The sequence below is a fragment of the Mauremys mutica genome, chromosome 10, assembly GCF_020497125.1.
Source record: "Mauremys mutica isolate MM-2020 ecotype Southern chromosome 10, ASM2049712v1, whole genome shotgun sequence".
NCBI classification, from domain to species: Eukaryota; Metazoa; Chordata; order Testudines; family Geoemydidae; genus Mauremys; species Mauremys mutica.
In genome coordinates this window covers 27,455,172-27,466,611 of record NC_059081.1, presented here as the reverse complement: position 1 = coordinate 27,466,611, position 11,440 = coordinate 27,455,172, and the positions used below count along the sequence as shown (strand labels likewise).

The 11,440-nt window shown below is 39.8% G+C and overlaps 1 protein-coding gene across 2 annotated transcripts in view; it reads left to right on the top strand.

Annotated features, from left to right (window-relative positions):
* Window positions 1-3,038: 3,038 nt before the first annotated feature.
* STAM2 (signal transducing adaptor molecule 2) overlaps window positions 3,039-11,440 on the top strand; it is a 37,621-nt gene continuing 29,219 nt past the window's right edge. For both annotated transcript variants that reach the window (XM_045032626.1, XM_045032625.1), the window contains exons 1-2: window positions 3,039-3,187; window positions 9,273-9,357. In XM_045032626.1, coding sequence (XP_044888561.1) covers window positions 3,148-3,187; window positions 9,273-9,357 — 125 coding nt within the window. In that variant the 5' untranslated portion in view covers window positions 3,039-3,147. The remainder of the gene's footprint in view (window positions 3,188-9,272; window positions 9,358-11,440) is intronic.

Genomic DNA, 11,440 nt, shown 5'->3' with positions numbered 1-11,440 from the left:
CAGATCCTCAATGGTATTTAGGTATCTAACTCCCATTGATTTCCATGAGAATGAGGTGCCTAAACACCTTCTGAGGCTCTGGGCTCAGTTTCCCATCTGTAAAATGAGGATAACCATATTTCCCTTCTTCACAGGAGTATTATGAGGATAAATAAATTATATTATGAGTTGGTAAAGTAATGGGGGGGCACACACATCTAAACCAGCAGTTTAACATTATTATAGAAGTTAGAATTGAAACCTCTTCCCCCCACAAGAACAGAATTTAGCTTCACACTGGGTATCCAGATTCTTCCCAACTAAAGGTGCAACAGACCAGAAACCCAAGAACTAAATTTATTTTGCACAAAATCGAGATTATAGCCACCCTTATCTTTAATGATGCATATTCAATTGCTATGACAAATCTCAAATGTACTACCCCAGCTTGATCAGATCGAACTGGAACACTGTACACTAGGATCTGTGATGGATGCATGACATCGTCTTAACGAGGATGGTGGCCATGAGACACATTATAAAACTCCAAGAGCTGGACAACAAACTATCTATTTGTATGTGCAACTGCTGTAATTTAATGCAAAGAGGTGATATTGGGGTGGTGGGACTGAGGTAAATAATAGGACATTGTGTCGCTCAGGTCATTAAATTATATTCTTTTATCTAAGCTACATAATTACTAACTTGAAGAAATGCAAAAAAAAAAGTGACGTTGGTTTCCCATAATTTTTATCTTTAAAACAGTGAAGCCTATTAGTGCCATTTTTATGCAAGCTGATTCATTTTGATAGTGATATATTTTCAACCTCTTTAGTAAATCCAGGGCTAACAGAAAGGAGCTCTATTTTGCCTTAAAAGTTAGTCTGAGTTACATTTCCAGAAGTCAGCATAACGCTCTTAACTAATATCTTAATAGTGAAGCAATATTGCCATCTGCAGGTCACTTCTAACTATTAAAACATTTTTAACAAAATGGTTTACTTTTTGAACAACTTACTGAATAAATACAACTACTGAAGATGGCTGGCTACAAGTCACTCTGTTCTCTATTTACTGAAACTTTATAATCAATAATGATGTATATGCTGTACACTTTGACACATACGACATCATTTTATACCCTTCAAATTGATGTTTCTGTCATATGAAATATTCACTTCTCTTTTGAGGCAATATTAAATGTACATTGAATATTTTGGTTTTACCTGTGAAATTCCTTACAAAAATGTTAACAATTTACTCTTCATAAAAGATCCTGTAATTCTTCCATACATACAGAAATGCTTAGGAAAAAAAATTCATGAAAATTTCATATTAGTGGGATGAACAATAATTCAGTCACCCTGAAAATGTTTTTAAGAATCTTGTTCTGAAAATATTCAAAGTATTTCTAAGTCTGGTTTATGAATATTGCCACCCTAAAATCACACTGTTGTCTTATCTTACTTTTTCTTTCTATGAGAATAACGTGCTATTATTGAGGGAACATCAGAATGATTAATATGGTAACATTCTAGCCTGCTACTCTGAAATGTGATTGTAAAATAGACCTTCTTGCTTAATGGATCTGCTCCCTGTATATATTCAGTCATATCTACTGATTTTAGTGACAATAATTAGTTCTTGCTGTTTTGTAGTGATCTTACCACTACAGAATCAACAGAATTATAGGAGAATTAGCTAGATTTTAAACAGGCTCTTGCATCAACAGATTTGCTTATGAAGTACCATTTTCTGTTGGTGATAGATAGATAGATAGATAGATATGGCAAAAATAATCCTGAATGACTCCAGATACCAGCCTGAGTGTGGAGATCTGACAGTCAAAGTTTTGACTTGTAAATTGAACAAATCTGAGTGGGAAGTCAATGGGACATAATAAATAAAAACCACTTTTACAAATTCACCTTTCTAAGCAGAAGCACTTTTTAACAGAATATAAGTCACACTTTAAATAATAAATATGACTTTAATACATGGTGAATCACTGGATATAGATTGCTTGAGTCCAACAGGTCAATCCCTTGCTTATACCCATACTGCTCACGTGGGTAACAACTAATAATCATTTATTAACTATTTATAAATGTATCCTTCACATGGTGTGCCCTAAACAAACAGATGTTCTGACTTATTATGCAAAGAAAACAGTCAAACGATTATAAATGCTTGAAAATGCACCAAGTAAACAAGCTGAAAATTCTGTGTTGTAAGTTCTCTCAGGTCATTATCTCAAATGTTACACGTAACCCATGTAGCGATCTGAGACAGAAGGGTGGCGGCAGAGCGGTCTCCGGTGGTACGGCAGGCTCGCAGTGGAACGGGTAGCGGGTATTTTTAGGCAAATTGAAAAATGCATTTAACGCCAGGCCTTGGTTTAGTGTGGCCCGAGGACGCCAGGGACACTCACGGGTGTAACCTGACAGGGGTCACACTAGGGGTCACCTCCCTCTGCCCCAGAGAAATTCGGCCTCCCAGTGCCACCTGCTGGCAGGCGCGTCACCAGGCGCTGCCCCAGCCCTTGGGAGCCCCCAGCAGGTACCTTCCCCCCTTACTGCCCTGGTCTCTGGGCCCGAGACCCCCATCTAGCCGCTCCCCTTCACCCCCTCACGCCGTCCCCTCCGGCTCGACGCCTGCCCCTCTCTCGCCCCGCCCCTTCATGCCTGTCCTAGGTCCCGCTCCCCCGCCTACACCTAGCTCGCGCCCTGCCCTGCAGCCCCTTTCCCGCCCCATGGCCTGCGCGCCCCCGCTCGGAGCGCGTCCCCCACCCCCCGCTCGTTGTGAGGCGGTGACGCTCTCACCCCGCCGCCCTTGGCAGGCCCCGCCCCCTGTGAGGCCCCCGCCTGCCAGTCTGAGCGTGAGGTGGCTGTCCCAGTGCCTGACCCCGCAGTCCCATTCCCAGAGGTGCCCGGCCCCCAGACCGGGCAAAAGCAGCTACGCGGTGGCGATAGCGCCGTCTGCGGCCGAGGCCTTTGTCCCTCTCCGAGGCTCGCTGTTCTGTTTCAGGCGCGGCGCGGGCGCGAGCGGCGGGTCCTGCGTGGCGGTGGGCGGAGCAGGAAGCGGTCGCGGGGAGGGGGCACGTCGGGAGCTGCTGCGACTCAGCGGAAAGGGGAGCAGGGCCCGGCTCGTCGGGGGGAGGCCGCTGAGATGCCGCTGTTCGCCCCCAACCCCTTCGAGCAGGATGTGGGTGAGTGAGCGAGTCAGTGTCCGGAGTGCGAGTGGCCGGGGGGGGGCTCTGTCCCTGAGCGGCGGGCTGGGGGGGGGGCCCTGTCCCTGTCCCTGAGCGGCGGGCTGGGGGGGGGCCCGAGGGGGTCTCTGTCCCTGAGCGGTGGGCTGGGGGGGTCTCTGTCCCTGAGCGGCGGCCCGGGGGGGGCTCTGTCCCTGAGCGGCGGGCTGGGGGGAGTCCGGGGGGGCTCTGTCCCTGAGCGGAGCGGGCCGGGCCGTTTTGTGTTCCTGCTTGGCGTTGGGAATGGGGTGGGTGTGTTGGGGGGTGACTGTGACTGGGCGCTGCTGCACAGCTGAGCCCTGTGGCGTAGTCTGGTGCAGAGGCCGACGGTGTTTAACACACAGCAGAGACCACTAGGCATAGTCCCCAAGAGCTGCCCTGAGCAACGCTCCCCGCACCCCACCCCCCATGTGCCGGGCACCTATAGGTACCAGAGGCGATAGCAAACGTGTATTGCTTCCGTCGATTCGTGTGTGTGCGCGCGCGACCGTTGGCCTGCCTTCCTGTGGGTCCAAAGTTATTGGATCTTAGAAGTTTAACATCGTTAAACCAAGTTGCAGAACTTAAGAAAAAATATTATGTATTTTTCTGACTAAGCTCAATGAATAACTGGAGAGTGTGTTAGCCTATAAGGCTTGCGATAATAATTGCTTGAAAATTCGTAGCTAATATGCTACCTTCTTTTTGACAACAAGACTCAAAATGGCATGTTATGTTCATGTACAGCCGATTTATATATTCAAGCTGTAGGAAGATGTCTAATGTACAGCCAACAGTTTAGGAAAAGGTTCCATGGCAAGACTGTAATTGGGACACTTTTTTCTTCAGAAAACTTAATGCCTTTGGAGACTTTAACAAATAAGATGTGCAGACTATATTGCAACTGCATGCAATGTTTTAGCATGCATCTAGGAACTATTACTGGTTTTATGTGGTTTTTTTTTCTGTAGCACTTTTACATTAAGAATAAGGTGCCACAAGTTCTCCTGTTCTTTTTGGGGATACAGACTAACACGGCTGCTACTCTGAAACCTGTATTTGACTTTGTGATGGCTGGTTGGTAACTGGTATGTTGTAGCCCCTGAAGAGAGGTTAACCATAGGTGCTGGGCCCCAGTCAGACTTGCTGGGAAAATCATGGTGAGGGGCAGAGGTGCTACAAACCTAAACTCCTAGTCTGGAGGAAGAATGATGCTCCTCCACCAGTTACAGCTGGAAGCCTGAAGCCTTGAGTGAGAGCCCTTGAGGAGGATGAGGAGGGGGCTCAAAGATGCAGTTAACTCTGAAAGTGTGACTCAGATCACGAGCAATCTGATATGAAAGCCAGAGGAGCGGCTACATATGCAAGTTTGAATGGAGTTAAGTGGTACATTTGTTTGGCATTTCCATCTCCAAAGAGCTGGGATGAAATCTTGACTTGACTGAAGTGTATTGGGCCAGATTTTCACCCTGGTTTTAATATCTGCCAGTAAAATGTCTGGTGGAAATGAATTTGGTGGCATCAAGTTAATCGTTAGCAGACATCTGTCCATGTTACAAAATCATCAAGTAGTCCTGTTTAGATGGAGCCACTGAGGGTATGTCTTCGCAGGGATAAAAAGCCTGCAGCTGGCCTGGGTCAGCTGACTCTGGCTCACAGGGCTCATGTTTCACAGCTGAAAAATTGCTGTGCAGATGTTTGGGCTTGGGCTGGAAGCAGAGCTCTGGGACTCTGCAAGGGGAGGAGGGTGTCCCAGAGCTCAGGCTCCAGCCTGATCCCAAATGTCTACACAGCAATTTTTAGTCTTGTGATCCCAGGCCAGACAGTATGATCCATCCCTCACTTTACTGAGCATTAAACTTTTACTGTAAACTAATCAGAGATATATGTAATAGAAAAAAACAATGAAAAAGTTTACCAATTCAGTATAAAATCCCATTAAAATTTAAATTTGTTTTATGTTGGCATTTTAAATAGAGTTCAACATTCTTGTTTTTCAATCAATTGTGGAATATTCTACACTATATGATATTTTAATGAAAACTGTGCTGCTTATGCTCTTATTCTACTATTTAAGCTAGTAGAGTGGAAGAAATGCTAACCAATTTTAAACACTTGTTTTATTAACTTCAAAGTGTGCATGCTAACAGCATTCCCTTCATTCTCCTTTCCTACAAAACCTATTATGAGTTGATGATGTTGACATATGTTTGAGGTGAAGGTATAAACCTGCCAAACCAGCTATGCATGAGTTCAGTTCATTCTATTTGAAAGGCCTCATGAAATCTGTTTGCCTGCACCAATGAGAACACTTTTAAATGTCTCTGTGGTGTATTTGCATGAGTCAAGGTTTGCAGGACTGGGGACCTCAACTTAACTTTTGTCTAGAATACTGGGGAAAAGTTAAGAGCTTGGAATTGTGAAATGCATTAATATTTAAATGTGCCATTCTTTAAACATGATCCAGCTACTATGTACATGTTTTGTATGGTTATGTAGTTAAACCAGGACACAAAAGTGGTGGCTTTACAAATAATAGGGCTGAATCCTGCAGTTCCTTTTCGTGCAAAACACTGGTTGATGGAAGTGTGAATCTTGCCAAAATAAGGATTTGTCCCTTAAGGGCCCTTTTTAATAATAGCTTAGGATGTCAAAAATACTAAAATACCTGCATGCGTATTTTACAATAGCATATTGCTGCTTTTGTGTTATTTTTATGGCTGTAACCCATATCTATGACTAACTGCCTTTTTGTCTGTAAAAAGCAAAAAAGAGTCCTGTGGCACCTTATAGACTAACAGATGTATTGGAGCATAAGCTTTTGTGGGTGAATACCCACTTTGTCAGACGCATGTCTGATACTTGCCTTTTTATCTGTTTTTTTTTTCTTTTTCTGGGTGTCCTTTATACTTGTGAAATTTGGATTTGTTGCTGTTTTCTTGAAATACTTTTGAAAAACATATTAAACAAGATTTTACTTTGCCGTCGGTATTCTATTTTTCTTTCCGTAGTTCTTAATTCTAGATATGTTTTTGTGAAAGCAGGATCTCTTTCTTAAAGCAACAGGAGCAGATAGATAAATTCTTATCTATGGAAAGCTTAACCATTTAATATCAAAATTGGTGTGGAAATGATTGGTGTCAGAGGATTAAGGCAATGAATAACAAACTTCAGGAACATGTAAATTTTTTAAAGATCCTGTTTTCATGTATATGTTGAAAGTAAAAGACATATGCAGTTTGAAGAATTGTTCTTAAATATACTATGTGAAGTGTCAATTGGTCTTTTTAAGAATAAAGTATTCAAAGCTTTGGAGACATTAGCTGAAAGTACTGTGTGGTGAAATAGCTAGTGTAGTAGAAGGAAGTTCTGTTTTGATTAAATGGGTTTTTTAATCCATGATTAAATATTCAGTAGGGGTGGGGTGCGTGTGTATAACATAAAGTAACTACGATCAGTAAATCCCACTTCAACATTGGATAAATTTGTCATCATTCATTTTCTTGAAAAAGTACAACTGACTCTAATTAATTAAATTTGATAAAGAATAGATTGCCAGTGAGCACCAGAAAAAAAAGAGCTCACCTGATCAAATGTATTTGAGAGCCTTTTTAAATGTATATCAGAATAAAATTACATCTCATGAAGTGAGGAAAAATTGTAAATTTTCTTGCAAGAATTCGTTTTGATGTAACAAAATTTGCTTGTTAGTTCTCAGCTGTACTTCAAGTTTTTAATAAAAAAATGCAATGTGATATGTAGAAGACATTTCCTCCTCCAATTGTATTTCAATCTCTTTTGAGAAATAGCAGCAAAATAAAGTTGTAAAATTAGCTATTAGCAAAACTTTAATATATTTTCAGTAAGCACAATCAGAAAGTTTAATCGTACAATGGTAATATTTATTTACCATTTGTGAAAAAGATTCAGCAGTTAGGTCAAAGCTAATACAGTGAAGAGCATCCTGTTTAAATGTTATCAGTGCTGCACTAACTTTAAATAAACAAAATAGTTGTAGGATATATGCTTCTAGTTACTCTTACTAAGTGTCTGTATTTCATGATCCAAAAGAGTCAGGTACCAATCTGGAATATAGACTTTTTTTTATTAGTCCTAACTTTTAAAATAAAAAAGTTTTGAAATCTTTCACTTATTTAGATAATGCCATCATTTAAAATTTCATTGCGTTGGGGAGCAAATTCTCTCTCTGGCATTCACTGTCTTGTACAAACATTTTCTCATTGTATACAAAAACTCTGCCTAGTTTTATGTACTAGATAAATGCGCAAGTGCTTAATCTTTAGAGACCTAGAATATAACCCTTCAATCACAAGTAAAGATGAATTTGTTGGTATTAGGCTCTAATCTGCATTACAAAACCACCACATAGTTTGTCATGACTGGTAGTCACAGCTCAAGGGAAGCCAGGACTGGAATAACAAATGTCTTGAAAGTCTAAAATGGGGTTCTTTGGCAGTGCCATAGGCACAGTTATTGCCTAGCCCCATTGCATTAAATTTGGCTCTCTGTGAATGTTGTTTAGTTCTTTACTTTCATGAGTATTCAGTGCTCTCAAATCATACTGCCAAAATAGCCAAGGAATGAATGTAAAAATTCACAGGCTCAAATATGTAAATTTTTGAATACTCATTGATTTCCTTCGGAGTTCAAGCAACTGCAGTTTCCAGCTTTATGTAAAGACCTCTCCAGGTGTTCTCTTAGGAGTTGGATATTTCTTAGACTCCAGCCCTGCTTTCCCAGAATAGCAAGTCTAGGTTGTAGTGGCCAACACCTTAGATTCATATGCCTCCTCCTAGGTTCACTTGTGTGTCAATATAAGATTTCCAGGGTCACTGTTGGTTGCTCCTGCTCTGGCTGCTTTCTGAAGTCCACTCCCTAATTTGTAATCAATCTAACCCAGAAAGTGGTTGCAACTGTGTCTCAAACTATTGAGCAGTGAAGCTTGCTATCAGAGAAATAACATAATTACAGGTATGAAATAATGCTGTAATGGTATTGCAGTCAGGAACTCATGCGGTTTCAGAATAGTTGCCATTACAGAGCACCAGTACAGTATTAGAGACTTGAAGGGTTTTGGTAGTTTATCTTATTGCAACTAGGTACCACAAAGGTTATGATACTGCCAGGCCTGCTTGTGAAGCATTTTTGATGGAACCCAAAGCATAAATCTGATTGCTTTAGCTTTTCCACATTGAATGGAGTTAGAATGTTTGTTTTAAAACTGTAACAGTCTAAAAATAAATCTTAAGACAATACACATACTATTTAACTTGTTACTTAAATTATTTATTAAATTTTATATATTGTTTGTGTGATTAAAATGACATGATCCCACTGTGAGATCTTACAGTTCAACTTGTGAGTAGGTTACTAAATGACATTAGGCCTCAAAGGGAGGTGGAGTGGGTGAAACACAATAAAAGATCGATAAGTAGAAACACTTTGGGTGGATCATGGGTTTTGTACAAAGAGCAGTTTGTGTTTATCACTGTCTTTTCCTCTTACCAATTCCTGACATTGGTGAACTGTCACTGAAAGTCTCATGGAAGAATGTGTTTTAAGAAGGCATTTGAATAAGGGAGAGGCTAGTTTATGAAAACAGTTAAGAATCACCTTTTCATTTTTTTTAACGACCTTTATGAAATGTGTAACAATGTACAAACTTAACAACCTTGGGGAAAATCTAAATATGGAGGACTGTGACTTCAACATGCAATAACTAAACAAATTATGTAGCATAGTATATAGTTCAATGTTTAATGCTGTAAATTATTAGGTACTGTTTTTCATCTTTTGATTTTAATGAATGCTAATTGTACTTTGTCTTGCTTCATAATATAAAGTGTCTTGTGTATATAATAAAATACTACCTATAAATGCAAACAGAGATTTAAAGCTGTTTTAGAAATTAGTAAATGTTAGCATTGGATTAGAAAAGACATTGCTCTTCTTTTAATTATTTATATATAAAATGGTGGTTCTGTCATATTCTGAAAGGAGCTAATTCACCAAATTATAAATCTAAAGTCTATCTTTTTCTTTGTAGAAAAAGCCACAAATGAATACAATACCAGTGAGGACTGGGGTCTTATTATGGATATATGTGACAAAGTTGGAAGTACTCCTAATGGGTAAGATGCATTTCAGCTTCACAATGTCTTGCACCACAGTCACTTAAAAAAACCCCAACACAATGTGCACCACTGTTAGAGGAGTGGAGCTTCCTAAAATGTGTATCTGAGTCAGCTATGCAGAATGTAATATGATCAATAAACACTTTAGTAAACAGTACTAACAGTCTCCATGGTTGGCTTTAAAGGCTCCGAGAAGAAGTTTTGAACCTGACTGAAGTTTCTTCCAACAGGATTTCATGCAAAGTAATTGGTGTATGTTGGACTCATTCCAATTTTTATGCAGTATTGCACAGTAAATCAAGTTATTCATGATAAATGAGAGAGCATGAAATTACTGAAGCATCCAGGCCAGGAGGAGAAAGTACAACTGGATTCATTGCAGAAACTTGTCTAAATTGGAAAGTTACCTATGATGAAAAATTAGGGCTAGTCTACACTGGCAACGCTAAAGCGCTGCTGCGGCAGTGCCTTAACATGCCTTGTGTGATCGCGGCGCAGCTCTCTCCTAGTGCTCTTAAAAAAAACACCTCAACGAGGGGCGCAGCTACCAGTGCTGGGGGCGCTGTCTACACTGGCGCTTTACAGTGCTGCAACTTGCTGCGCTCAGGTGGTTTTTTTTTTCTTTCACACCCCTGAGCAAGAAAGTTGCAGCGCTGTTAATTGCCAGTGTAGACAAGCCCTTATGTTTTACAGGGATGTGTAAAATGGATGGAAGTCAACATGGAAAAGAGTGGGGTCAAGATCAAAATGGAGTTTAATACATTTAAACACAAGCAGTAATTCAACCGTCCTATAATAGTCAAATGTAACTGCTGATCTTTGCCTCTAGATTGGCTGACTTTTATCAGTCAAAAGTAACTCATTTTTATAATATCTTCGCATTTGTCTTAGCTATCAACATAGAAATCTTATCTGTCTCAAATCTTTTAATGCTTAAGTTTAAGATTACTGAACTAAAATGATTTAAAAAAAACATTATTTTTCTCTGTATATGTGACATCACACGCTGGTCAGTCTCTTGTTTGTGTGGGCTGTGAAAAAAAAAGGAATTTTAGTTATAAACAAAAATTGAGAGGGTTGGACTAGATGTAACCACTGACAGCACTTAAACTGTCTTTTTTGGGGGGCGGAGGGGTGATTTTGCCATTACCTCCCCTAGGGTACAGGGGTGCAACCTCTAACTTGATAAAGCTCTTCTGTCCTCATGATCTCCCACAACTAGACACATGTTTTGGGCTCCTTAGCCTTTGAGAAAAACAAGTCTAACTTTTTTCCTTAACACTTTTAATATCCATCCTTGTACATTCCAAATGATTTTTGTACAGCTGTTGGGTTAGAATGATTTAAATCTCTTGTTGAAAAAAACCCACTGTTTTTAATCAGGTTGAAGCTGTTTAAAAACTGACTTTAGAATTAGTGCTATTGTAATTGTAGATTAAAATCTATAACAAGCTAAAGTACGTTTTTTAATGCCACTACTGATGACATATCTTATTTGAAGTTTACAAAACTGCTATAGGCAAAAAACAAAATACTGAAAATCAAGGCCCTGATACAGGAAACACGTAAACAGGTTTGCACTTCATCGAATTACTCTTAAAAGTAACTTTAACAGATGACATATGCTTAAAGTCAACAATGTGCCTAAGTATATGCAACCTTGGGGCTATAGTTGTATTTTAACTCTTCTCTCTGTGGTATAAAATATTTGTTGTTTTAAAACAAAACTGCTTCAGTGTTGATAATGAAAAGTTGTTTAGACTTTCCGTACACTAACAAAGCTCTTGTGGTCTCTATCTACCACAGGCCCAGTTTTTCAAAAATAGATTAAAGTGAGGCTTCAAACTGCAAACCTGATTGAGGAATATAGCGTGATAGGTTCAGAAAGTTGAAATGTTTCTGTTGAAATTCAGTATATCAAAGGTGGTGTTCGTTTGCAAATGTATCATGGGCTATTTGCTTATAAATTTTGTATTTGTGGTGTTTTCACTGTAAGAACATTAATGAAGTTCTGGACTTACTTTTTCAGGAGAGATGAGCATTTTAACTGTGAAATTTCTTAGTTGGGAAAAAATCTATA